This window comes from Drosophila virilis, chromosome 5 (assembly GCF_030788295.1).
Source record: "Drosophila virilis strain 15010-1051.87 chromosome 5, Dvir_AGI_RSII-ME, whole genome shotgun sequence".
NCBI lineage: Eukaryota > Metazoa > Arthropoda > Insecta > Diptera > Drosophilidae > Drosophila > Drosophila virilis.
In genome coordinates, this window is record NC_091547.1 from 17,603,630 (window position 1) to 17,630,426 (window position 26,797).

Here is a 26,797-nt window from a genome sequence, read left to right on the forward strand (position 1 = left end):
GCTGACTCAACAATGTTGGCAGTGTTGGTGACGCATAAAGTATCGGCATCGATTTTCTTATACGAATCTCGATGGCATGCACATTTGACATCGGCCGACCATAACAAGTTTCTGCTGCGTTACATACATTTAGCAAAAGTTGACATTTATAAAAAATACAAATATATTTATAGACACATAAAGCGCATTAAAGGACATCGCCATGAGTGTTTCCCGTCTAGCGTATCCGCTTAATGTAGCCCTTCAGAAGTTTGCCCAACAAACTGCCTGCAACAATAACATTGTGCGTCGTCGGATGGCAGGTGTTACTTTCCGCAGCGGTGCCGTTAAGCCAAAACCCTCGGAGATGCCTTTTGGCCTATTGGCTATCTTCTGTGCCGTGATTCCTGGACTCTTTGTGGGCGCCACCATCAGCAAGAACGTGGCAAACTTTTTGGAGGAGAACGATTTGTTTGTGCCCGCCGATGACGACGATGATGAGGACTAAAGTACACGACGGGAACGCCAAATGGAGCATGCCCTAGTCACGATTGGATTAGACAACAACTTGGAGTCTGCTTCGTTTTGTTAACCCAGCAAAAGCCAAGAGTTTACTCATCTTACTTTCTCCATTTTGCAATATTAAATCTAATATAATTTTAAGGATAAAGACTTTTTCTATGTTCGATTTGCTTTTTGAATTCTGTTAACTTCTACAAGAATCGAAGAAAATATCTGCCGAGCTCTCTTTATAAAGACTATTGTTAGCACATTAAATAAAATGCATAAAAATTAAACGCGTGAGCATGTGCGATTTGTTATATAAACGTAGACACGATATAAAAATAAATATATATGTACGTCTATACGCACACATCTTGCCAAGGTTTCTGCGGGTCGCATGCTGTACCAGGAATCGGGCTTTGGCCAAGAGTCTGCCATAAATTTTAACTGCTAGAAAAAAATGAAGATTATTTGTTTTTGCCGAAGTGGAATTTTATTTAATGAAACTTTCAGGGTGTACAAATTTTATGCTCTGCTCTTTTTGACTGCTCGCTGTGCGCCTTTTCTACAATTCATTGAAACATATATTTGGTTGGCTCAAAGCGGCGCCTACATATCGAAGTTTGTTGCTCAAACTTCAAAGTGCAATCGAGTTTGTTAACAAATATATATTGAATTTTACAAATTATTGGTTGTTTATATCTGTTATATATATATATTATGTATTCAAGTGTGTGTTTGTGTGTGTGTATTATATTTTATAAAAAGTAAAAGGTTACGCACAAAAAAAAAACATCTGAATATTCCAAATCGGGTTTTGGTTATGTGTTGCTTTTGCTTTTGTTTTTATTTTTATATTTTTAATATTTTTTGCAGCTGTTTGCGTATAAATGTTTTCGTGTTTTGCAATTTTTTCAAATGTTTTTTATTTTTTTTCTTTTTTCAATTTATTTATTAAAAAAATATGAATTTCACAGCATGCTACTTGGGCATGGCCTATTCTTTTTATTTTTATTCTTTTGCTTTAATATACTCGTATGTATGGTGTAAAAACATCCTCCATCTAACAAAAGGCTGAACGCAAATAATAAAAAATAACTTGGCGTTCCGCTTGCTTTACATATGTTTTGCGTTTTCTTTTAATATATATGTATATATATGCAAATTGTAATGTTTTTATTTTTCAATTCTTTTTTTTTTTTAATAAACATAAAAATCCTGCTTGATCGCATTTCTCTCCTGTCAACCTTATTTTCCACACGTTCTGTTTCGCGCTTTAGCGCCTTCATGTTTTCGTGTATTTCTCATATATGTTTATACATGTATATATATACATATATATGTATATATATATTTTTTTTTTGTATTTTTTACATCGATTTTTCAATTTTTTTGTAAGATTTTTAGTTTTTATATTTTTCTTTTTTTAAAATTGTATTTTTTTTTTCTCAACATATTGATTTTTGTTGGTTTTCAAAGTAGCAAAAACTTGACTCTCATATTCTTGCGGTTGGTTGTTGGTATATTTCTTCTGCTCTATATCTCTCCTGTTTACTTTTACATTTTTTCGTTTTTATTTATTTTAACATTTTTGCAATTTTTTTGTATTCTTTTTTTCATCTTTTTTAAAAGTAGGTTTTTCTTTTGAAATGACAGAAAAAATATTACATCATGTTTCATGTTTGTTGGATGTTCATTTGAAAGATGTGTAGTATAATAGCGTACGAAAAGTATTTAAATTTGTTTTTGTTGTTGTGTTGATGTAACAAGAAACTTGCCGACAGGCTTAACAATTTCAATTATTTGCCATTTGCATTTATAATTATTTATTCTGCATTTTGTTTACGCATACAAAATAAACATCTCAGTTCAAGCAAAAAAAAATAAATAAAATATATATATATATTATATATATATATATATACATACACAGAGAAAAATATGTATATAAAATGTTTCTAAACGTACATATTTTTCGTATTTTGTTTTGTTTTTTTTTTTCTTTTCATTTTAGTTTGAAAATCCAAAAGAATGAAAAATATATATATAAAAAACATCTGCGCCTGATGCATTTTGTTTCCTTTGTTGTAAGCAGGTAGCTAATTTCCTCTGCGTTGTGGTCATGCGTAAATGCGTTCGAAATTAAATGATTGAAATTGTTTTTATGTCGTTGCCCTAACGGAAAAGAGTAAATAGTCGGCTATTTTGGAGTTTTCCTCTCATCTTCTTTTAGCCATCAAGTTTATTGTTCATCCTATTCTTGTTATATTTCTTGTGTCATTCGCTGCGTTTTTTCTTTGCTTGAGCATCAATGCGAATTCATGTGTTCCTTTAAGTGTTTTTTTTTTTTTTAATTTTTAAAATTGAAAGTGAATGTGGGAAAAAAACTGGAAATATAAAATATATATATAAATATAATATAAAACAAACTATTAGCAGATTGTTCATTGTATAATGTAATACGTACATTTTTGGGTGTCGAGTGATTTATAAAAAATTTTAATCCGCTTTGTTGTTCGAGCTTAGTTTGCGGGCTCAGTGACGCGGTGCACCTGGAGCACAGCGACTGCCTCCTCAACCTTGGCCTTGAGTGCCTCCTGATCTTCCAGCATGTGCAAAAGCTCTGAGTTCTCAATCTCCAGCAACATGCCAGTGATTTTTCCAGCCAGTGCGGCGTGCATGCGCTCAATCATTGGATACAGACGCTCGCCCAAGATCTGTTTCGCCTCCTGTGGCTTGGCATTAGCCAGCAATGAGGCAATAAGCTTCTCTTGGTCTGCAAAGTAATATTTTAAGCGTGAATTAAAAAAATGTTAACGATAAGTTTAATTCGTATACTTACTTTTGCCCTGCAGCTGCTGTGGCATCGGCTGTGCCTGCTGCATCTGTTGTACTGGCGGGTTACGCATGTTGGCGGTGTACTTGTAGCTTGCAGCACGCTGCTGAGCACCGCCGGCAATTTGAGCGCCAGCGATTTGCATATTGGGAGCGGCCACCGATTGCTGGCCTGTGATAGCGCGTGCGCCAGAGCTGCGCATATTGTTGGCTGCAGCAGCGGCAGCAGCTGCAGCGTGGGTGCCCTGCACCTGCTGGGGCTGTGCACCGCGCGCTCCGGCTCCAGACTGACGGAACTGAGTTGGCACAGCACCGGCTGCACCCTGGAAGCCACCGGCAGCGGCTGAGGCAGCAGCCGAAGCGGCGCCGGCCTGTACACTCTGCACCGCTGTTGCGGGGCGCATCTGTTGTGCCCAGCGTGGCGTGCTGCGCATCTGTGTGGTCATCTGTGGGCCAAAGAAACGTTGGCTGGGCGCCATTGTGGGCACGAAGAAACCGCTAGCGGTATTGGGTTGGAATAACTGTCCCAACTGCTGCATACGCATGCCGGTCATGTGACGCATATACTGTGATGCAAGGTGCGCTTTGCGCTCCTCCTTACGCTGGGCCAGTGCTACATACAAAGGCTTGCTGCCCACCACACGGCCGTTTAGTTCAGTCACGGCGCAAGTGGCCTCATTGGGTGAAATGAAGCAAACAAATCCAAAACCCTTGGAGCGGCCCTCGTCGTCGGTCATAACCTTAGCCGAGGTGATTGTTCCATATAGCGAGAACTCTTTACGCAGGCGCTCGTCGTCAATGGAATCGTCCAGATTCTTGACGTACAGATTCACACCGAACACGGACTCGTGACGCTTCTTCTTGAGCTCCTCAAATTTGCGCTTCAACTCCTGTTGGCGTTCAGCCTTCTTTTGGGCACGGGCAACATAAAGAGACTTGCCCTCGCCCATATCTTTGCCATTGAGCGCTTGCACGGCGGCCTCAGCAGCCTCTGTTGTTTCGTAGGCAACGAATCCGAAGCCCTTGCTCTTGCCATCTTCCTTGGACATGACCTGAAAAGGAAAAAGGGGAATAAAAAAACATATTATATGTAGGCATTTCGTTAACTTACTTTGTAGCTGGTAATCTTGCCGTATGGCTCAAAGAACTCCTTCAGCTTCTCATCATCAAACTCCTCGGTAAAGTTTTTAACGTAGACATTTGTGAAGAGCTTGGCCTTCTCGCCGAGCTCCTTCTCGCGCTCCTTGCGAGGAATGAATTTGCCGACGTAGACCTTCTTGCCGTTAAGCAACATGCCGTTGACCTTATCAATGGACGTATTCGCTGCCTCCTCTGTTTCGAAATGCACAAATCCGTAGCCCTTGGAGTTGCCCTTTTCATCGGTAGCAACTTTACAGCTTAAAATGTTTCCAAACGCGGAGAAAGTGTCATAAATGGCCTTGTTATCAATTGCCTTATCCAGGTTCTTGATGAACACATTGCCAACTCCGGAGCGGCGCAGTGATGGATCGCGTTGCGACCACATTATGCGTATGGGCTTATTGCGAATCAAATCAAAATTCATTGTATCCAAAGCACGCTCAGCTAAGAAAGAAGAAATAAAGACCAACAATTTTAAAATACTTATTTACATTTAATTAACAGAGAAGAAAGAAAACTACTTTTGTTTACAGGCAAATTGTAGCCAGTGTTGTGCGTTAATTTAAATCCTAAATTATGATACTTAGTATAAACAATTTATTATGCATTTTTGTATATTTCGTAAGCATTTCTCCGGTAGCTTTAAATCTTATGCAGCTTCAAAAGAGGAAGATTTTTGATCAACCCTCTTATACAATTTACCTTAAGTTAGTTTGACATTTTATAATTAATTATAAACTACTTCCAATTGCAATCTGTAACGCTTCAATTTTTGTAAATGATAACTGTAGACTCATTGACATGGTAAGTTGCGGTGTTTATTCTTGCAACTTTGAATCTTAGTCAGCTCAAAATATAAGACTTTTGACCAACCAATGGGTAGAAGTTGCCACATTTCCCTTATTCTTAAAAATTTACTAAATTGTAACGCTTCTACTTCTGTAAATAAGAATCGGTGCCTCATCTACACGGTAAGTCACGTATTATTCTTGCAACTTTGAATCTTAGTCAGCTCAAAATATAAGACTTTTGACCAACCAATGGGTAGAAGTTGCCACATTTAACTTATTCTCACAAATTTACTAAATTGTAACGCTTCTACTTCTGTAAATAAGAATCTGTGCCTCATCTACACGGTAAGTCACGTATTATTCTTGCAACTTTGAATCTTAGTCAGCTCAAAATATAAGACTTTTGACCAACCAATGGGTAGAAGTTGCCACATTTAACTTATTCTCAAAAATTTACTAAATTGTAACGCTTCTACTTCTGTAAATAAGAATCTGTGCCTCATCTACACGGTAAGTCACGTATTATTCTTGCAACTTTGAATCTTAGTCAGCTCAAAATATAAGACTTTTGACCAACCAATGGGTAGAAGTTGCTTGTATCACACTAACCTTAAAAACAAAAACAAAAAAAATATTGAAGAAAGAAAAACTTCCAAAAGCATATCCAAATCATAACAGACAGAGTTCAGTAAACTCAGCGGAATGTGACGATACGACTACGCTTTCACACACCACGGACAGTGGTGCTTGCCTTAATTCAATAAAAGCCAAAATGTAAACGACCTTTCGGTCGTAAACAACAACAAAAGCTGAGTGAAGCGCAGTTTTGTAGTTGCTGCGGTGAAAGTTTAAGTTTGTTTTCGTTTGTAAAAACAAAAGAGAGAAACATCGTTTAATGTTGTGTCGGATCTGATGGACTTAGGCATGCCAAGAATTTACACGTGTTAATGAATGAGCGGCACTTGAACGCACAGGCATTATGGCAACTGGCCTTGCATTTTACATAAAAAGTGAAAGCAAAACGAAAAATCATTTCACTCAGAGTGTTGACAGAGTGGAAGACGAAAATTTGCCAACGCGACACTCGAAAATAGATATCAAAACGTGCAAATATTTGCTAATCGAATATAACCTATAAATAAAGAGAAAAAAAATCTCCAGCGAGTTTAATTTTAAAAGGCGCGAGTATAAACAATAAACACATGTTTATGACACATACACGCATACTCTCACATATACAGTTGCGTTCACGTCTGTGAGAGCGGCACTTGGAAACAATGGTTGCAGGCAAAACTAAACTGACGCCATGGCGAGTCATTGGGCTAGAGGGGCGCGGCGTGTGCGATAAGCCATTGTTGAAATTAAATATTATAGCATCACAATTGCATTTTTGTATAGAAACTTCCAGTTGTTTGATGATGACTAGCAACAACCAGCTGTTTTTCCTTCTCCTTTTAGTTCTCTCTTTCACTTTCAGAAACAAAAACTGGAATTTTAATGCTCACACACACACACACACGCACGAAAGCCAGCGAGTGCTCCAATCGTGTCTGTGTGCGTGCAAAAAACTGCACACGTGTTTTCTTTACTGGTGTCACTGTGGGAGCTCCTAGTTAATAATGTATGTATGAATGTATGGGTGTACACATTGTAAATTTTACAATTACATTATTATGGAAATATTACTCACCATCGGCTGGCTGCTGGAAATTGACGTAGGCATAGCCCAATGAGCGACGGGTAACAACGTCGCGGCAGACACGAATGGACAGAACTGGGCCAGCAGTGGAGAACTTCTCAAATAGTCCCGCTTCGTTAATGTCCTGGTGTAAATCACCCACGTATAAAGAAGCCATTTTTGGTGATTAGGTCCTCCTGCGAAAAATAAACGTATATGTCGATATGCAAAGCTTCGCCCTGTCTCTTAGACAGGCAAACAAAAAAATTGCAAAAATAAATTGACAAAAAAAAAAAAAGCGGCGTGGTTTTTGCTTTCAGAATGTTTGCTGCATGTGTGCGTGTCTCTGGCAATACTGACGCATGTGACAGTTGAACGGCGGTCGATTGGTCGACATGGCAACACTGCGCGGCATAGGCATGTGCTTTGTTGTTGCTGTGTTTCCCTCTTTCACACACCAATACGAACATCCAGAACGCATGTTGGAAAATTTCCACATGCGCGCACACATACACACGTAAACGGTTTGGCCCGCACTACAATCATTAATTTACTTTAATTTGTATACTAAATCCTTAGTAACATAAGTACAGAATTTAACATGCAAGTCAGACAATGGGCTGGGTCTTTGTTCGTTTTCTTTTCAATTTACTGCGCTCTTTTTGAACGACAGCAGCTTACGTCGCCATCTTGCGTGGCACACGAATCACATTTCACAAGAAAATTTCGAATTTGCTTCGTATCGTCGTTTTGTATTTGCAATCGTACTTACGTTTTCAGCACTTGCTCGAATTTTTTGCTACTTTTTACAATTTTTTTGGTTGCTTTTTATATTTTTAATTTTTTTTTTTATTTTTTTAAGATTTTTTTTCTTCACAAAAAATATGTGATAAGTCGTGTGCTAAGCGAAACCACGACCGCTCACTTAAACGGACTCTACTCGACTCGCCGATTATAACACTCGCCTACTCGACGAGGGAAGAAAATAACTCGCTACATTTTGCTCTCGCTAATGTAACATGAGTTTTGCTCGCTACTTCTTGTCCTTATCTAACACTGTTTTCGTGTTTGCCAACACTAATTTTACGATATTTACGTCAAACTTGCCTATATTCATGTTACCCGCAATGAAAGATTTTAAAATATGGTCAGTATCAAAAATGTTTTTTAATTCTGAAGTCTTCAATGTTGGCAACCCACCGAACATTTTAGCCAAATGCAAAATTTATGTTACCAATAATATAGAATTTGTAAGCATTTAATTAAGGCGTACCAAATTAAAATATATATATGTATATATATATTTGTATACCTTAATATTATCACTAACCAAACGGCATATGCTGAAGCCTTTTTCCACTCCAAAGCCTTTTTATGCCCCCTTTTCAAACTTTCAAACATAGATATTTCTGGCAGATTGCATGGAATTTTCCAGAAATTTGTAAATGTCTGTGTGCGCATTTCTGGTTTTTCCCCTGATTAAACTTACCGGTGTCGGTGGGGGGTGCAGCAAGAGTTTCGCAACGCGACGTGCTTTATGCGCGGATTCACAAGTAGACAACGTTTGTTGTTTAAATGCACTCGATTAGTTAAATTTTTTTGGTTTTTTGTATTTTATACGAAATAAACAACACTCAATTAATCCAAACAAATGACTGCATCTAACCAATTGTTTAATATTTTTTTGAGTTTTTTTTCGGCTAATAAACCTATTTTTTAATTTCTTAGTGTGTCTCCTAATGAGGTGGCAGGAAGACTGACAACGAGCTAAACAAAAATGTCAACATTTTTCAATGCCTGCATCGCCTACTTGATGTTATCAAACTTTTGGAAAGGCATTTGCACAGTCGGTATTCGTTGAGCTTTCGGGTGAGTCATCTTCGTGTGTATAGGGTTTATTTTCCTATTGAAAATTGATACAGCAGTTTCTCGCTTTTATTCCATTTCCTGCTAAGAGTATACAAAGATATAAACACACATGGCTAGTTATATCAATGCACTTATGTATAAACATTTATTTAAAAGTTTATTGTACACATATAGAATAATGCTTTAAATGTTTTTGTTTACTTTTGTAATGCAATTGCTAATGCTAATGCATGAGATTTTGTTTTTTTTTTTTGCGTTCAACTCGATTTTGATTTCGTGTGGATTTTCATAATACTAATATTTAATTGTATTTATCCATTATTGAATTATGTCTAATCTATGGGTAAATTTAATTAGCCCTAATTTGTATTTTTCTTTTGCTTTACCTCGATCTTTTAATGCGTAGTATACCTCAAATATATTTTGTATGCATAACATGATTTGTAATTTGTATGTTTAAGTTTATGTATTAAGTTCAAGTACAGTACATATATTTTTCAAAAATATATATAGTTATATGTATGAATGTAGTAATAGCTATAAAGTAGTTGGAACTGAAACTTAATTCTATACAGCAAACTGCTTTCAATTCTGGCGATTAAATGTATTTATTGATATATTTCAATACGTTTCCCCATATTAAGCAATAAATTTAAACAATAGCTTCAGTTTAATGTTGTAATACTTTCAAGTGCCAAATCGATTTACAAAGAAAATGATGTTTCAGTTACATTTTACCTATTTCAACAAGAAACTGCCATTGCACAATTAAAACCTGTATTCAGTTGCGTACTTTTTTTTTTTTTTAATGCCAAAAACATTTCGTACTAAACATTTTTCCTATTTTGGCAGTGGCGTTTTTAAAGATTAACAAAACAAAAATTGGGCCCAAAAACCTGGCAGAAAACTTTCGGCTTAAACAATAAATGAGAAAATACCATAAAATGAAAGTAATAAGTAATCAGTAAACGCATCATGTGCCAAAGTCTCAGTTTCCACTTGGAGTTCCGCTTGTAACAGCAACAGCAGCATCGCTACCCCACTCCACCAAATACTGCACCTGTCCATTGCCCATGCGCCGTTTGGCGCGTATGGCAAAGGATTCGCCGGCATCGATGCGATTCATGGCGCCACCAAAGTATCTGTTCACCGATTGCTTTAGGTCAAGCATTGAATTTCCATTGGCTGGCGCACCGCCGCTGCTGGTGCTGCTGCTGCCATTGGTTACCGTGGAGCTTGTGGAGTTGCGCCGACTGTTCGTTGGCGTGCCGCAGCGCGACTTTTGAGGTCGCTGGCGCAGCAAACGACCATGGGTTGGCTTCTCTGGCGGCAGCAGCGGGGCCGGCGGCTGCAAATCTTTGGCATAAATGGGAAAGTAGTGGCTGGGTATAGGATTGATTGTTGTAGTGTTGATCACCTATGTAAATAAAACATATGGATCGGAATATCAATAATCTATAACCAAAAATTGAACAACAGCTAACTCACCTCAATGGCCGTGGTCAGGCGTCGAGTGCGTCTTCTGCGCACCTCCTGATTGGGCCCAATGGTAATATCTTTGGCACTCAGTCTTCGCTTTATGGTGCGCACCATGCGCGGCTGGTTCGCGGCCGCCGTTGCCTTGGCCAGCTCAATGCTGCTCAACTGCTTTACGCTCTTAAGCTTGAAAATGCTATTGATGATGCCGGCAACTCCAGCTGCGCCGGCGCCAACGCTTCCATTGCGCTGTTGTGCTGATTTTTTGGGTGTGGCCATCAAGAAGGGATTGTTGCGACCGAGAAAATTGGCCGGCGGCGGTATGATGAGATCCAGCGAGCTGGTGCCACGGCTGCTGCTCGAATTCTCATCTGAAGAGAGATCACAGTTGCGGCTGTTGTCGTAGCGTTTCGACAAACGGAATGCCTTGCGTTTGCGGCTGTTGCTGTTGCCGTTGACGGTTACATCGAGCTGAGGTGGTACGGGTGCCAACAATTTGCCAGGTTCACCATCGTTGGCATTGTCATCGGCCAAATCAGGCGTGCGTTTCTGGGCGTTGCTTATCTGCTGGCATTTTTGAAAAATTTAATAGTAACTTTTCTAAAAACAAATGGATTTTTTTTTAAATCTACCTGCTGATCTTCGTTTGTTATCGCAGGCTGCTGCTTGTTTTGTTTTTTGGCCTTCTCCATAATCTGCTTGATGGGTATTTCATCTTCGCTGGTATCGGCTTCAGCCTCTGCCTCGGCCGCCTCCTCCTCGTCCTCATCCGTATGAAACTCGTACACATCCTTGGTAGCCACAGTTTTGGTCGCTTCCTCTTCAAGTGTCTTCGGCTCCAGCTCCTGTTCTTCTTCTGGCATCAGCAGCAATTTAAACTTGTTCACTAACAGCTCATCGCAGAGCACCTCCTCCGGTTGCAGGAACACGCGCGGTGTCAGTGGTGGTCCACTGTGACGCAACGCGTAGTAAGCCGGCGCACGCTTAAATTCACGTCCACAGACGAAACGATCCGAATACTCTTTAAGCGTTTGCTTTATACGCTCCATGAGTGCCGTCTCAGGCAACTGGCGCCACTCCTCGCAAATGGGCAACTGATGGCGCTGCTCCAGTATAAACGGCCAAATATCCTTCAACAAGTGATGATACTTCTGATGCTGATGCTTGCGCAAATTGTAAAGCGTTATGTGCAGCATGTCCACCCAATCAATTTGCAGGCGACGCACAAACTCAACACCATCGTTGCACACAGTGCAGCAGAACACAAAGAAGCTGTGACAATGAAATTCGTATAAATTGGTTTAGTTTGACTCTTCATGATGCATTTAAAATTTTGTATGTGTACATAGGTTAGAATCTGTAAGGGACAAATTTTCTGAACTTTGAACTTTCCTCTACGCTTTGCAACACGCTCTTTCTCTTCTATCAAGTCAAAAAAGTTGGGGACGTGCTCGCAAAAGCCGGGTCAGATCCCCCCTAAAGAGCCAAGTGCCTATTCTGTGGGTCTTCGCGAAATCCATGGTATCATCTTATTTTCAGACGAAGTTCGGAAACCTCTGTCCCTCTAGCAGAAGACTCCGAGAAGCTGAGATTGCTGATCCTCACCCTACATAACAGGAATTTTCCTAAGATATGACTATACGACAAATCAACTATGCACATTCACTATGAACGTCTAGCCTTGATAGAAGAAAAAGCATCTGGGCATTTCCTCCTCGGCTCAGATCAGGACTTCTTACGCTCTTTCATAGCTTAGGTCGAGCAACTATTGTTCACTTAGGAAAAGGCAGTCATAAAATAATATAAAAACTATTTTAGCGGTCTTGACAGACAAGTTTCTTTTACAAAGAATACTGTGAAATATAATATATCATTATTTTTTTGTTATTTGGACTAACAAAAGGTTTGGATGCATATGGGAAATTGGTATGACACACTTACATGTCGCCGCGCAGCAGCTTGCGCTTAAAGTTCTGCATGCATTGGGTGTGAAACCAGTTCCTGCACTTACAGCATTGGAGCATGTTGTGATCGAATTTGCCAGGTTTGCCGCAATAGCAATATATTTGCTCTTCATTCACGCGATGCTTTTCATCCCAGCTGAGCTTGTCCGCCTTTTGAACAATAGATAATAAATAATAATTATATATAGCTTGTGTATAACATGACGGCACCTACATGATAGGGTAGCTGACGGCAAATGCCTGGCGGTTTGTTGGCCTCAAGTGCTGGCTGCATTTTCATGGGCTTTGCGCAACGCTTGCAGCACCAAATACCGCTGGCGATTTCTGTGGTGCAGCCACGATGATAGCCACGGCCGCAACGCTCGCAAATTTCAACAATATCCTCGTGTTGTGCACGCTTACAGGCCACGCACATGGGTCCGCTTTGGCTGGTAGCGGCACCCGTACTAGGCTCGTTGCCCAATTTGCGCAGCTTCTCCAGCTCGCACCATTGCTCCGACTTGTCGTCGAAACGCACCAGATACTGTTCTTCGGAGTGTGCAATTATGGTGCCCAAATAGAAGCGTCCATCGTTGCATTTAATGAACACGTCCTCTTGCAGCGCATAGCTAATCGGAGCAGGACTGGGTGCTGCCGGCGGCGGTGTGGGGGGTGTGAGTGGTGCTGCTGCAGCCACTGAAACTTCAGCTACTTCCTCAATGCTCTGCGTGACTGTAGTGAAGCTCTGCTTCAGCTGTGTCGTTGGCAAGAGCACGCAGCTACTGTTGCTGCCCGGCGACTTAATAGGCGAGCTCAAAGTTTCTGGCGTTGTGGGCGGCGTATGCGGGGTTGTTGTTGTGGAGTCCGGCTCGTCTATCACTATAACAGCGGCTGTAGCGGCGCTGCTGCTGCTGCGGCCATTCGAGCAGCTGCTGCTGCTACTGCAACTGCTGTCAGCTGTGCTGCTATCGATAAGTGGCAGCAGCGCCTTATGCTGTATAGCGGGTATGATGGGCGAGGGCTGGCATAAATTTGGTTCTGTATAGTGATTGTTGATGCATATGTTAATGCGATCCAGCACCACCGTAGAAGAGGGTGCGCCGTTGCTCGGCACACTTCCAATCGCAACGTTATTGCTGTTGCTGCTCACCGGCACCAGCGGCGGTGGCTGCAGTTTGGGCTGCAGATTTGGCGTTGCTGCATAGTAGGCACCAACTGGCGCATATAGTTCTGTTGCAGGAGTTACGGCTGTGGTTGATGTGGGCGTGGCATACAGCTGATTTAACTGGTCAGCCGTTTTATTTAAACTATACACATTGGGTGCTGTGCTTATAATGCGTATATTGTTTATGTTATTGGCCTTAAAGGGACTCGACTGCGGCGGTTGCGTTTGCTGGTGCTGCTGCTGTGTATAGTTGTTGGTTATTTGAATGCTGCTGGGATGCGTTGGCGCTGCTGCTGTTGTGGTTGTGTTTGCATAATAACGCTTGGCGCCACCTATTGTTGGCGTTAGCCCACCGCCAGCATTTGTTGCGAGGGTCGGTGGAGGAGGCGGCAGTATTTGATAGGTTAGCCATTGCTGTGGATTTGTCGTCGCGGCTGCTGGCTGTGTTAAATAACTGTATGTTGTTGGTGCTGCGACAGCGCCAGCAAATTGCGGCGCAACATTTGGAGGCGCGTTGCTGTGGTCGTGTGGTTGCAAGTGAAAATGGTTGTTCATCATTTGAATTAATTTATTGTGCAGTTGCTTTGTGCGCAGTCTTTTCTGTATAATCCAAACGAAACAAAAAAAAAAACAATCTGTGGTTAATTCTTGATTTATACGACTTTTTTGCCTGTCCGGCAACAACAAACTGGCGCCTTTTTCGAGCAATTTGTTGCTGCTCACACTTACACGCACACTCACATATACATAACATACAGAAAAAGAGAGCACTGAAAACCGTTTGCGGGCCCTTTTGTATTCTACTTCTTACCTACATTTTTTCTCACGCAGTCGTGCACGACTAGCCGCAATTTTAAACCTGCATTTACATACCTTTTTAATGTGTTTCAACACATGTATTAAATTAGTATAGCATTAAATTATATTCGTTATTTAGATTTAAGTAATTTTGTGCATATTTTAGCATTAAATCAAGCAAAATACACTAAAACAATCACTTGATTCGGCAATTAAAAGTGTCAGCCATTTTTCAGCATATGCACAGTGTTAAAGAATGACCTGTGTTAACTGAACAGTGTTGGACAGCGTACATGAATACAGGCCCTTTGAATTTTTCGCTTATGTGAATTAAAATAAATACTACAATTAACATATATACAATACAACATCAGACAAATACAAAACAAAACCCTCTTGTTTCTTGCCAAATTGGTTTTAAATTCAAATACAAGTATTATTGTATCGCGGTAGAATATACCAGCGAGTACTCGATACTTTTAAAACTATATAAATAGCTGCAGCGTTGTCTCCGATAGGTTTTTCAGCAGTTAGCATCGAGACCGATAGCGATAGACAGTACGGACGAAGAAGAAAAAGTATTTTATTCGTGAAATTCAACAATTACGCTGTGCATTAAATTCATAAAAAAAATATATAAAATATAAAGTTGGGCAAAGTGATTGTAAGATTCAAGAAGTACAAAGTGTAAATCAAGTGAATAACATTGTCTTTTTGATTTTAAAACAATTTATAATCAAGAAAAAAAAGCTGTAAAGTGTTGCGGTAGGTACCATACACACATACATACATACATGTTGAAATATATGGTGACGACTGGATGTGGACTGTGCCCATAGTGAAAATTTATATTCATTCATACAAGTTTTCTTTCTTCTAACGATTTGTACACAGTTTTTATCGTCGCTTTATATGTCCAAAACGCGTGCAAGTTTTAAAACCGTGCAACTAAAGCACGAATCAACTGAAGAAGAGGAGGACGACGAGGATCAGCAGCAGCAGCAGCGACCACGTCGCAACATGCATACAGTTGGTGAAACGGGCAGCGGCAGCGGAGTGCCTGCCTTTTTGGCGAAACTTTGGCGGCTCGTTGACGATCCCGATACAAATAATTTAATTTGTTGGAGCAAGGTAGGCCGCCATATTGTTTATTTACATATTTTTTTTTTCTCTTGGCATGGCAACAACAACAAAACACAGGTGTTTTAAATACACTACGACTCGACTTTCACTACGTCATCATTTGTCTGCACATTCGTTGATGCGCTGTTGTTGTTTTTGTTGTTGTTCCTGCAGTGCTCAGTCGCACGTATGCAAGAGGATTGCTCTCTATTATGTTTTTGTTTTTGTTGTAGTTATTTGCATTGGCTGTGCGTGCGTACGTGCGTGCCCTCCATCCAATGCATCTCTGAAAATTTTCCATTTGCCTGCCCTCTCCGTCCGTCTGCTGCTTGTCAGTCTGTCTGTCACTATTCAATTCAATTTTGTTTTCCTGCCCTGTGTGTTGCTTATTCTGTTTTGGGCTTGCTTTCGCGAAGTGTGTGCATAGATAAGCAAGCTTTTTTTGGTAATTGCCACTTCCATATTTCACACGCTTTTTTCATGTGTGGCTTTATAATTAGATAATTCGGACCCGATATTCAAATACTTTTATTTCGGCACGCTTATCACAAATAGTGGTTAGCTCTTTATCTCAATTCAAATTGCTAGCTGGCCAAAAGCATAATTTTGTAAAACAATTAATTGGACTTATCGCATCTGGAAATGATGTAAATATATACATGCTCCAGTTAACTGCAGAATACATGCTAAAAGCTGTTTGCATTTTCCCATTATTAGGCATAGCAGATTTTTGTATGTAGATTGCGAGTCGGTATTTCCTGGGCTTGCCGGGGATAAGATTTTTCTTTAAATTTGACATGTTTTCATTTATTTGTTGACAGAGGGGAAATTAAAATGTACTAATTCTATGTTGAACCCGAATGGGCTTTGAAAGTAAGTTAGAAGTTGAAGAAGAACAACTTTATATCCTCTTGAAATCTCTGTGCTCGGTAGCATTAGTATTCCTTAATGCTGTCCCTGTGAAAACGTTATATTTATTGTGTGCTTGTGTGTTTTATTTATTATATCCTTTTAGGATGGCCGCAGTTTTATTATACAAAATCAGGCGCAATTTGCGCGTGAGCTCTTGCCACTGAACTACAAGCATAACAACATGGCCAGCTTTATACGTCAGTTGAATATGTGTAAGTAGACATATGAGTTTTAATTTATTAAGTAAGACTAACTAGCAGCTCGCTTTGCATTTTAGATGGTTTTCATAAGATCACCTCGATTGAGAATGGGGGGCTACGATTTGATCGCGATGAAATTGAGTTTTCACACCCGTGCTTTAAGCGAAATTATCCCTATCTACTTGATCACATCAAGCGCAAAATATCTAATACAAAGAACGTGGATGAGAAGACCGCGCTAAAGCAGGAGACTGTATCCAAGGTGCTGAGCGATGTCAAGGCTATGCGCGGCCGTCAAGACAATTTGGACTCGCGCTTTTCGGTGATGAAGCAGGAAAACGAGGCTCTGTGGCGCGAAATAGCCTCACTGCGCCAGAAGCACGCCAAACAGCAACAGATAGTCAACAAGTTGATACAATTTCTAATCTCGATAGTGCAGCCATCGCGTAACATGTCTGGCGTCAAACGTCACATGCAACTGATGATCAACGATACACCGGAAAATGCCCGTAAGCGTAATGCCAGTGAATCGGAAAGCGAAGGCGGCCCTGTCATACATGAGCTTAGCGAGGAGCTACTTGACGAGGTAATGAACCCAAACAGCCCATATGCTAAGCAGTATGATGCAGAGAGCGTCTCACCGCTGGCTATGGAGCGACCACGTTCCAATACAAGCATCACAAGTTCTCAAAATTACGACTACTCGAATCAGAGCGCCGAGGATTTTATTAATGCTCAGCTATTGAATAGCGGAGATTCTGCAACAAACGCTGCCCGTTCGCCTGGTGGCCAGCAAGTGCTATACACCGTCACAGAAGCACCCGATTCGCATGTACAGGAGCAAAACCTGCAGCTCAGTCCCAACAGTCTTTACAACAGCGATGAGCAGCTGAATGTGCTTACCACCCCCATGGTGCGCGAGCAGGAGGCACGCAAGCGTCAACAGCTTAAGGAGAAAAACAAACAGCGTCGCGATACAGAAATCATTGGCCAGGTCGATTTGGATATGTCCCCGAAAGCTTCGCGCGCACGCTCACAGTCTAAAGAACAGCCACAGGGCAATGTCATGCCGCAGCCAGTTCTGGTGAAGACGGAGCCGGAGTTAAGCAGTGTAGCTGGAGGTAGCATGCCAACCTTGTTGGAGCAGGCTGAGTCAAACGACGGGGATCTGTACAATGTCAATTTTATAAGCAACGATATGCCAACGAATATTTTTGAAGTAAGCCACAATATACAAGAAAAATACAAGAATGTGTTTAACGGTAATTGTTGTGCCTTACAGGATGACTCGTTGATGTCTAGTGCTGGCATGGATGAGCAAGCCGCCAAGCTGGATCAACAGCAGCAGTTCGGACTCACCACTGTGAACACCGGAAAGTTTGCAAATGCGCCGATCAGCTTTGATTTGTCCAATAGTAACAATGAGAATCCTTTGGTGACCGACGCGAATTTGGCATCTACTTCAAAAGCGGCTGCTGGGGTGCAGGATATCAATGATGAACAACAACAACAACAGAAACAGCAGCAGCAGCAGCAACAACAACAGCAGCAGCAACAACCGATGACCGTGGCCAAGTACACAGGAGATAATGGACCCGACTCACGGTTGAGTGGCGTGTCAGTAACTGAGCCCAAACCGCTTGGTTGCGAATTGGTAGCCAATACTAACAAATACCCTTCCAATTGTTGTTGTTGTTGCAGTGATGAGGTAACCGGTCACTTGGATAATATGCAAGATGAGCTAGACACACTCAAGGATCTGCTGCGCGGCGAAGGCGTTTCCATTGATCAGAACATGCTTATGGGCGTAAGTATCAAGCCAATTGAAGTGGTTATAGTTACTAATACTCTGTTATTATGCTGTCCGTGTGTCCGTTTAAGCAATCAGTTCATAACATATTTATACGTATATTCTATTCTATGTGCACGTTCAGGCTGCGCCAAAGGGCGTTGCTGCCAGGATGCCCGTTTTGCAGCTGACCGACGAGGAACTACTACAGAAGGTCAGCGCGGTGCGTCTATATATGTAGTTTTGATATGCCCGTGCTTTGAATTAAATGATATAGAAAAAAGCTCGTTAAGGAACATGTGTTACTAAATTGTATTTAATATTTCTGATTACAGCTCTTTAATGATTCTGACGTGTTGGATAATTATGGTCTGTCCTTTTTGAATGATAGCATGGGCGGCGATAAGAAAGGTGTGTAAGCAGTCCGCTTTGTATAAAGTTTCGTTATATTTACGTTGTTGCACAAATTACAGCGAGCAGCGGCTCCGAGCTAATGGCCTATCAGCCCAATATGTATGATCTCTCTGACATTTTGGACACAGACGATAATAACAAGCCAGGCCAAGATGCAGCCAACGGTCGCCAAATGCAGGCACAAAATTCCGTGCTAAATACGCCGCGACATGATATGTAGATAACCGTAGATAATACATAAAAGTAATAGCAGCAGCTCAAACACAAAAGGGGCGAACAAAGTTTATAACAATTTTTTAATAACACACATACAGTTATACATATATATGATTTAATGTATAGTTCAGAGACAGTCGTTTAATATTTGTTTCATATAACACCCATCATACTGTTGAGCTTTTTCTAATAGTTTTTAATTGTTTTTCTCTTTGAAAAGAAACTAACACAACTATTTATTAATCCTATTGATGTATGCCTTACGCACTATATATAAAATATATAGAACATATAATATTTTCTGTATACATTTTTATTTTTATTTTTCGTAAAATTTAAAAAATTATAGCTGTAATACGATATCGAAAGACTATTAGTGCAGTGTATGTAGATTTTATATTGAACAAAATGAAAAATTGATTTCAATTTTATCGAATTGATACAAACATATAAATATATGTATATTTATATATATACACGAAATATTTGGGGATATGCATGTAATAGCAGTTATAACGAACGTAGTTTATAGGTTCAAACGAAAACGTTAGTAATTAACACGTTTTGACAACAAGATATATACTATAGATACCTTAAATACAACTATTACTTATACGCAATAAATATTCATTTCGAAAGCGTTTGGGCTGCAAACAATAAAAAAAAAAACTACTTTTATTTGTTTTTCTCTAGAATACTAAGGGATACAATTAATGTATCAGCATGCAGTAGTATTTGAACGTTGACATTCTAGTTCGGATTTTGGTTACACGTCTATATTTAAGATCTTGCCGATGCCAAGCTCATTTTAAGCAGAATGAAGCATCGACTCTGAAGCTTTATTAATCTGAAACAGTTTTTGTAGAGCAAATTTATATCATATACAAAAAATGCGGTTTGCTTGTAATAATTTCTGAATGTGTGTATAATTTATTTTATCTTGTTGATACAACTGAATAGATATGGACACATACAACAGTACTGTAATAAAAAAAACTAAATTATGTAGAAAGCTTAATCTAAATAGCGTCTTAGAAAATGCTACATATTTTGCATATAATGTAAAAATAATACATTTAATGTGACTTAGAATTGTTCGTATGCGTAAATACCCAGAGAAAGAGACAGGATTTAAGTAAGATTAGGCCTCGTCCTTGTACTTAGCATCCTTCAGAATGTTGGCAAACTCGAATTTGACGCGTTCGCGCTCCGATCTGGGCATGCTTCGCAGTGTGTCCACTAGCGATAGGCAGTATAGCTCAATCGGATCATTAATGGGCGCCAATCTGGGTAGGGGAGCAGCCATAGCCTTTCGTTTGGCCGCATTAGCCATGATGCCGGGTGCACTGCGTCGCGAAAGCGCTGCTTTATAAATGGGCTCGATTGTCACCTCGCCGTTGGAGAGCGCAGTGTTGTTTCTGTATTGCTGTTCGGTTTTAAGGTCCTGATTGTGGTATTGCGGTTGCGCTTTTATTTCCTGATGTGCCAGCTCATCGCCGTTGCCCATTACCACCATGGGCATAAGCAGCGGTGAGGAGGCCGGTGAGCTAGCCTGCGTATTGTTGTGGTTGCTGCTGCTGCCGTTGCCATTGACAGCGGATGACTGTTGCAAGGTGACATCGGGCTTGGGCTCCATGACCATCAGCTCAGGCACGATTTCATTATCACTGTGACCACCCACTTGCGTCGAGCCGTCCTCACTATTTTCATCATCCAGCTCAATAATATCATAGTTATCCGTTAGATTGACGCGCAAGTGCTCCGGATCTGGGTACAGAAAACTGTTGCTGTCGTTGTCGCTGCTGCCACCGTTATTTGTATTATTGTTCTGGACTATGTAGGATTGTGCCTTTCTCACATTGTACGTTTGTGCGGTGTTTTGTAAAAATGATAAATCCTCGGTGAAGCGTCGCTTGCGCACATTCGGATTTACCTGTCCTGTTTCCAGTGCCTTAATCTCTTGTAGATAATTGTACCGTATGTTCTTCCATTTTGTTTGCAGAAATCGTGCTATAAAAGTGAAAGAGGGGATGATTAATATACAAGATTTCACAACTAAAGCTGGGGATGTTGATATTCCGAATATATATTGTATCAAAATATCGTCAAATTGGAATCTCAAACAATATACCAATTAAATATTATATATCAACATATATCAACATCCTCGAGCTCTGATAATTGTTTAGTTCTCCACTTACATGACGCCCCAAGTTCGTTCGCGATGCGATCCCATATGCCTACTCTAACGGGATTACGGCGATAGTGCGGATGACTAACATCGTAGATGGCAGGATTGGCGCGCACCAATTTTATCAGGCGATCGTCTATGGGTTTTGAAAAATCGTTAATATCTGTGTCGCAGTACATTTTGCTTTCTACGTTCTTCGCAGCAGAAGCAACAACAACAACAACAACAGCAGCGGTAACAGCAGAAGCAACCCTTAGCCCGTCTTCTCTAATAGGGGAAGACTGTTGTGTGTGCTGTTGTTGCTGGGGGTTGATTCTGCACTTTTCAATTGTGTATTGTGGTTACCAAAAAAGTACTCTATTACCGAACTCGGGTCCTGTAGTCTCACGTTCCGCATAATATCGCTGCATGTTTTTCGTGCGCCTTTTTGTTGCTATTTTGGCAGTTTGAGTAGCCACGAGAGATATCAATTTGTATTTGTTTACGTTTGAAGCAGCAGCAGTTTGGCCTATGCTGAATTAAGCTGTTAATAACAGCGCACGTTCTTTGCATTGATTGATACTCTCAATTGCGCAGTGATATCAATGGCTGCATTTATTATTAAAATAGTAATTGTAAAAACACCGTTGCGTGCGCGATGTCTTCTGTTTCTCTGTTTTTCCAGTTTTGTTTTACGCGCTCTGCGCACGCTCACTAGAGCATGGTGCTGCCAACTTTTTATGGCTTCCCAAGCTGCCAACGTAATCCTAAATGTGCAGTATTTAAATACTTTTCTTGGTATATTTTTATTGGCAAATTCTTATATATATACATATGAATGTATATATCATTTTATTATTAAGCTAACGACAAAACCACATAATATCGCAAGATTTTGCGACTTTTTCTAATTTATTTTCGCAGCACTAGCTTAACCTTAATATTATTTTTAACACATAGGGTAATGCCACTATGAAGAATAAATTCATCTGGATCGGTAATGGGCAAAATCTTAAACCGCTTCAAAATATATATCACTAGCGTTTTTATTTCCATCATTGCGTACTTTTGACCTAAAATTACAGAGCATAGAAATTCAATAAAAGTTTAATATACTTCAAAATTTAAAAAAAAATGATCTTACCAATACAATTTCGCTGACCCGCACTAAATGGTATATATGCATAAGTATGCCTTTTCATGGAGTTCTCCGGCAGGAAACGATCAGGATCAAACTCTTCCGGTGAATCCCAGTATTTGGGATTGCGATGTATGTCAAAAATGTGCATGGATATTTGTGTACCCGCAGGCAAGATGAGTCCGTTCGGCAGTTCTGTTTCGTTTAAAGTCTGACGACTCATTATCGGAACAGGAGGAAACATGCGTATTGTTTCCTTTACGAAGCGGTCTAAATACTTCAGATTGGACAGCTGTGTAATGTCCAAATCGCTTGGATCATCTATGTACTCCGCTATCTCTTGATAGCATAGTTCCTGCATATCCTCGTACAAGGACAAATTCAAAAGGGTGAAGATCAGACTCATAGACGTTGTATCGAAGCCTCCAAACATAAGAGTGTCGACCTCCTCGCAGATGCCATCATGATCGATCAGACCATCCTTCTCCGCACATATAAGAGTGTCCAGCATGGCAAAGCGCCGTTTCTTGTTGATGTATCTAGACAAGGGAAAGAGAATATACGGCTTGTTGATAGCTTATAGGATTTGGGTGAACGTACATGTCATCGTCTGGCGATTGATTCTTACGTCTTTCGTCTAGCTCCGCCTTTAAGAGAACTCGACGCTTGGCAATAATATCGCTAGAGAATTCATGAACCATCTTCAGAAAAGGCGCATCCTCGCTGGCAGCAAGAAGCTTGTACATTGTATTATTATAGTAAAGTGGATTGCTAATACGTTTTACAAAACATTTCTCGATCATTTTTATGCTCTCACGATAACGATCGCCTTTCTCTGTCAGCTCATCCAGATTTATGCCCATTGCGGTCTCTGTAGATCAGTTAATTTAACTTTTTTAGAAGAAATGTAAGAGAATCGAACTTACCGCAAATGCTGTTGAGCGTAAATCTGGGAATATGTTCACTTATTGAGATAACGCTCTCCTCTTGATTCTCGAATCGCCTCACAAACTTTTGGCTTTCCGCTCTTTAAAGAGTTACACGTTCAATTTCTGCTGGTGGAATATTAATGCATATAAACTTACTTGAAGATTTCCATAAATTGACCCAGTATATTGAAATGGAATGTGGGGGTTATCATCTTACGTCGTGTATGCCACTTTTTACCTACAAATAAATATATACAAACTTCAAGATAACGCACAGCATGCAATCAAATATCCCATGGGGTCACCTGTCGAGGTCAACAGTCCAGTGCGCAGGGCCGGCTGCATGAAGTCGTATATTGCGCCCTTGGTTATGAGACTCGCATTGTTTAATACAAATTCAGCATTGACAGGATCGATGATGCTATAGATGGGTGTGCCCAAGGAATATATCAAATAGCTGCTGCCCATCTCCCTAGCCAACCGGCGGGAATACTGAAAAACGCCCGCTGTAGAAAATCACAAAATTAAGTTGAGCACGACAATATTCGATTCTAGACATTTTGCGCACCATCATCTTTGCCAAATAAATCGAAACAGTTTGCAAAGATTGTTCGACCCTTCGGTACAGACACAATGCTCTCCAGGGATTGGCCATGCTTGGCGCGCACTCGTCGCGCAAAGAAGGCCAGGATGTAATACTCCTCATTGATCTTATACAGCCAGTAGAGCAGAACGCACGCAGCGATGATCACGATACTAGCACAGACCATTTTAAACACATTAAAAGAGCGAACTAAACTCGTCTGCGTTCAGAGCGCGACTAGTGTGGATGCGGTTAAATTGTTTATTATTATACCACAGAAGATACGGTTGTTGTTTGCGCCGTGTTTGTTGTTTATAGCATATGAGAGCGCGTCCGCTCTTATACTTTTGACCATTAAGTCTTATATTGATTAATTCTGCTCGATCAGCATTACAAGGCATTTTTTTTTTAGCATAGGTATTAATGAGCTGTTGATAACTGTGTATTTTATACAGTTAAAGAAAGTGTGAAATATACTAAAAATAATAACATTACATGCCTTTTTAAAGTTTTCAGCCTTCACTTAAGCAAATAATTAAGGTATTTTTTTTAGTATATATCAACAACAACAAGTGTACGTATATAAATGATACAAAAAATAATCCAAAATACAAATGGGAGATTTAACGGCAAGATATTTTTCCTAGTTTTCATAAAAATGCAGATCATTGAAGCTTTCGTCAAGTTTTCGATTTGGATTAATGTATTAAAATAACGGTTTTTTCTAACGGCTTACTTTGGCGCCAAGTTTAAACAGTTTGGCTGTTCCATCAACTAAGGCAGAGTTAAAGAAATCAAACTTAAATCTTAATCAGCTTCAGCAACTATTATTTAAAGAAAATTTAAGCCGAATAGTTTTTTTTACTTAAGTTGATCTACTTTAATTTATTTTCGCAGAACTAACTTCACCTTAATATTATTTTTTACACATAGCGTTATCCCATTGAAAAGGACAAGTTCCTTTGGATCGGTAATGGGCAAAATCTTAAACCGCTTCAAAATAAAGATCAGCAGCGTTTTTGTTTCCAACATTGCGTACTTTTGACCTAAAATTGCAAATCAATTTGTCAGATCCAATAGTTTACCAATTCCAAAAATTGTCCTAACCTTCTTACCTATACAATTTCGCTGACCCGCACTAAATGGTATATACGCATAAGTTTGCCTTTTCATGGAGTTCTCCGGCAGGAAACGATCAGGATCAAACTCTTCCGGGGAATCCCAGTATTTTGGATTGCGATGTATGTCAAAAATGTGCATGATGATTTGTGTACGGGCAGGCAAGATGAGTCCGTTCGGCAATTCTGTTTCGCTTAATGTCTGACGACCAATAAAGGGAACAGGAGGAAACATGCGTATTGTTTCCTTTATGAAGCGGTCTAAATACTTCAGATTGGACAGCTGTGTAATGTCCAAATCGCTTGGATCATCTATGTACTCCGATATCTCTTGACAGCATAGTTCCTGCATATCCTCGTACAAGGACAAATTCAAAAGGGTGAAGATCAGACTCATAGACGTTGTATCGAAGCCTCCAAACATAAGAGTGTCGACCTCCTCGCAGATGCCATCATGATCGATCAGACCATCCTTCTCCGCACATATAAGAGTGTCCAGCATGGCAAAGCGCCGTTTCTTGTTGATGTATCTGGACAAAGGAAAGAGGATATGTTTGCTCGTTGATAGCTTATAGGTTTTGGGTGAACGTACATGTCATCGTCTGGCGATTGATGCTTACGTCTTTCGTCTAGCTCCGCCTTTAAGAGAACTCGACGTTTGGCAATAATATCGCTGGAGAATTCATGAACCACCTTCAGAAATGGCGCATCCTCGCTGGCAGCAAGAAGCTTGTACATTGTATTATTATGGAGCAATGGATTACATAAACGTTTTACAAAACATCTCTCGATCATTTTTATGCTCTCACGATAACGATCCCCTTTCTCTGTCAGCTCATCCAGATTTATTCCCATTGCGGTCTCTGCACAAATTTAAGATTAATTGTATTTTTAAGATTAATTGAAGTTGAGTTTGACTTACCACAAATGTTATTGAGCGTAAATCTGGGTATCAGTTCGCTTAATGAGATAATACTTTCCGGCTGACTCTCGACTAGCTTAAGAAACTTTTGGCTTTCCGCTCTTTAAGGAGTCATACGTTCAATTTCTGCTAGCGGAATATATGTTTATATAAACTTACTTGAAGATTTCCACAAATTGACCCAGTATATTGAAATGGAATGTGGGGGTTATCATTTTACGTCGCGTGTGCCACTTCTTACCTGATAAAAAAAAAACATAAATAGAAACTTCATGATTTCGATTAAAATCTCCGACTGGATTACCTGTGGAAGTCAGCATTCCATAACGCAGTGCTGGTTGAATGAAGTCATATAATGCGCCCTTGGTTATGAGACTCGCATTGTTTAATACAAATTCAGCGTTGACAGGATCGATGATGCTATAGATGGGTGCGCCCAAGGAATATATCAAATAGCTGCTGCCCATCTCCCTAGCCAACCGGCGGTGATACTGAAAAATGCCCACTATCGCACAACATTTAGTTGATCCACAATAGAATCTTCAATGTACACATGCTGCTCACCGCCGTCTTTTCCATATAGATCAAAACAGTTTGCAAAGATCGTGCGGCCCTTGGGTATGGGCGCAATGCTCTCTACGGATCGATCATCCTTGGCACGCACTCGTCGCGCGCAGAAGGATAGGATGTAATACTCCTCGTTGATCTTATACAGCCATTGCAGCAGAACGCACAGCGTGATAATAACAATAAAGGCACAGACCATTGTAAAAGATTGAAATAGCGAACTAATCTCGTCAGTTTCTAAAGATCGACTAGCGTACAAACGTAAAATTGTTTATAAAACTAGACTGGAAAGCGGAAAACAAAAGATATGGTAATAGTTTGTTTTGTTTGTTGCTTTTAACAACTCCACTCTTATATTTTGAATAACCAGAATAATAAACAAGAATTTTGCATGTTGAGCATTACAAAGCATTTTTATACCCTATGACCGTTAAAATGGGTAGCATAGCTATCAATGAGATTTTCACATGTATTTAAAGTAATGCTTGTAACGTATATATATATATATATATATATATATATATATATATATTCATAAT

At 40.1% G+C, this 26,797-nt stretch overlaps 7 protein-coding genes across 18 annotated transcripts; 2 read left to right on the forward strand and 5 right to left on the reverse strand.

Annotated features, from left to right (window-relative positions):
- Positions 1–69: 69 nt before the first annotated feature.
- Positions 70–1,687, forward strand: EMRE (Essential MCU regulator). The gene has a single exon (XM_002049544.4). The coding sequence runs from the start codon at positions 203–205 to the stop codon at positions 485–487; it is 285 nt and encodes a 94-aa protein (XP_002049580.1). The 5' UTR covers positions 70–202; the 3' UTR covers positions 488–1,687.
- Positions 1,616–8,676, reverse strand: pAbp (poly(A) binding protein). Of its 2 annotated transcripts, none has more exons than XM_015174322.3 (6): positions 8,417–8,676; positions 6,940–7,124; positions 4,430–4,902; positions 3,326–4,370; positions 2,951–3,259; positions 1,616–2,870 (listed from the first exon to the last, which is right to left on the reverse strand). In XM_015174322.3, the coding sequence occupies exons 2-5, from the start codon at positions 7,103–7,105 to the stop codon at positions 3,006–3,008; spliced, it is 1,938 nt and encodes a 645-aa protein (XP_015029808.1). In that variant the 5' UTR covers positions 7,106–7,124; positions 8,417–8,676; the 3' UTR covers positions 1,616–2,870; positions 2,951–3,005. The 2 variants fall into 2 exon arrangements, with proteins under 2 accessions (XP_015029808.1, XP_002049579.1); XM_002049543.4 differs by lacking the exon at positions 8,417–8,676 and adding an exon at positions 7,700–7,874.
- Positions 8,677–8,910: 234 nt separating this feature from the next.
- Positions 8,911–14,427, reverse strand: Pcl (polycomb protein Pcl). Of its 2 annotated transcripts, none has more exons than XM_002049542.4 (6): positions 14,254–14,427; positions 12,451–13,980; positions 12,214–12,386; positions 10,905–11,544; positions 10,285–10,836; positions 8,911–10,213 (listed from the first exon to the last, which is right to left on the reverse strand). In XM_002049542.4, exons 2-6 carry the CDS (start codon positions 13,936–13,938, stop codon positions 9,785–9,787), a joined length of 3,282 nt encoding a protein of 1,093 aa, XP_002049578.2. In that variant the 5' UTR covers positions 13,939–13,980; positions 14,254–14,427; the 3' UTR covers positions 8,911–9,784. The 2 variants fall into 2 exon arrangements, with proteins under 2 accessions (XP_002049578.2, XP_015029807.1); XM_015174321.3 differs by having other exon boundaries at positions 10,285–10,839.
- Positions 14,428–14,725: 298 nt separating this feature from the next.
- Hsf (Heat shock factor) lies at positions 14,726–19,137 on the forward strand. 7 transcript variants are annotated; one of them, XM_032437026.2, is made up of 10 exons: positions 14,726–14,943; positions 15,073–15,309; positions 16,316–16,424; positions 16,490–16,998; positions 17,125–17,631; positions 17,695–18,029; positions 18,114–18,219; positions 18,347–18,424; positions 18,537–18,612; positions 18,675–19,137. In XM_032437026.2, the coding sequence occupies exons 2-10, from the start codon at positions 15,091–15,093 to the stop codon at positions 18,833–18,835; spliced, it is 2,100 nt and encodes a 699-aa protein (XP_032292917.1). In that variant the 5' UTR covers positions 14,726–14,943; positions 15,073–15,090; the 3' UTR covers positions 18,836–19,137. The 7 variants fall into 7 exon arrangements, with proteins under 7 accessions (XP_032292917.1, XP_032292915.1, XP_002049577.1 ...); XM_032437024.2 differs by having other exon boundaries at positions 16,490–17,631; XM_002049541.4 differs by having other exon boundaries at positions 16,490–17,631; positions 18,347–18,415.
- A 605-nt stretch (positions 19,138–19,742) lies between these two features.
- Positions 19,743–21,697, reverse strand: Dlip3 (Dorsal interacting protein 3). The gene is made up of 3 exons (XM_002049540.4): positions 21,387–21,697; positions 21,033–21,158; positions 19,743–20,841 (listed from the first exon to the last, which is right to left on the reverse strand). The coding sequence occupies exons 1-3, from the start codon at positions 21,430–21,432 to the stop codon at positions 19,973–19,975; spliced, it is 1,041 nt and encodes a 346-aa protein (XP_002049576.1). The 5' UTR covers positions 21,433–21,697; the 3' UTR covers positions 19,743–19,972.
- Positions 21,698–21,894: 197 nt separating this feature from the next.
- LOC6626740 (cytochrome P450 4p1-like) lies at positions 21,895–23,894 on the reverse strand. Of its 2 annotated transcripts, XM_032437029.2 has the most exons (7): positions 23,637–23,891; positions 23,374–23,574; positions 23,225–23,306; positions 23,066–23,166; positions 22,740–23,010; positions 22,146–22,678; positions 21,895–22,074 (listed from the first exon to the last, which is right to left on the reverse strand). In XM_032437029.2, exons 1-7 carry the CDS (start codon positions 23,836–23,838, stop codon positions 21,914–21,916), a joined length of 1,551 nt encoding a protein of 516 aa, XP_032292920.1. In that variant the 5' UTR covers positions 23,839–23,891; the 3' UTR covers positions 21,895–21,913. The 2 variants fall into 2 exon arrangements, with proteins under 2 accessions (XP_032292920.1, XP_032292921.1); XM_032437030.2 differs by lacking the exon at positions 21,895–22,074 and having other exon boundaries at positions 22,497–22,678; positions 22,768–23,010; positions 23,637–23,894.
- A 627-nt stretch (positions 23,895–24,521) lies between these two features.
- LOC116651146 (cytochrome P450 4p1-like) lies at positions 24,522–26,615 on the reverse strand. 3 transcript variants are annotated; one of them, XM_032437031.2, is made up of 7 exons: positions 26,256–26,602; positions 25,996–26,196; positions 25,851–25,932; positions 25,692–25,792; positions 25,362–25,632; positions 24,767–25,299; positions 24,522–24,697 (listed from the first exon to the last, which is right to left on the reverse strand). In XM_032437031.2, exons 1-7 carry the CDS (start codon positions 26,455–26,457, stop codon positions 24,537–24,539), a joined length of 1,551 nt encoding a protein of 516 aa, XP_032292922.1. In that variant the 5' UTR covers positions 26,458–26,602; the 3' UTR covers positions 24,522–24,536. The 3 variants fall into 3 exon arrangements, with proteins under 3 accessions (XP_032292922.1, XP_032292923.1, XP_032292924.1); XM_032437032.2 differs by having other exon boundaries at positions 24,576–24,697; positions 24,759–25,299; XM_032437033.2 differs by lacking the exon at positions 24,522–24,697 and having other exon boundaries at positions 25,108–25,299; positions 25,390–25,632; positions 26,256–26,615.
- Positions 26,616–26,797: the final 182 nt, after the last annotated feature.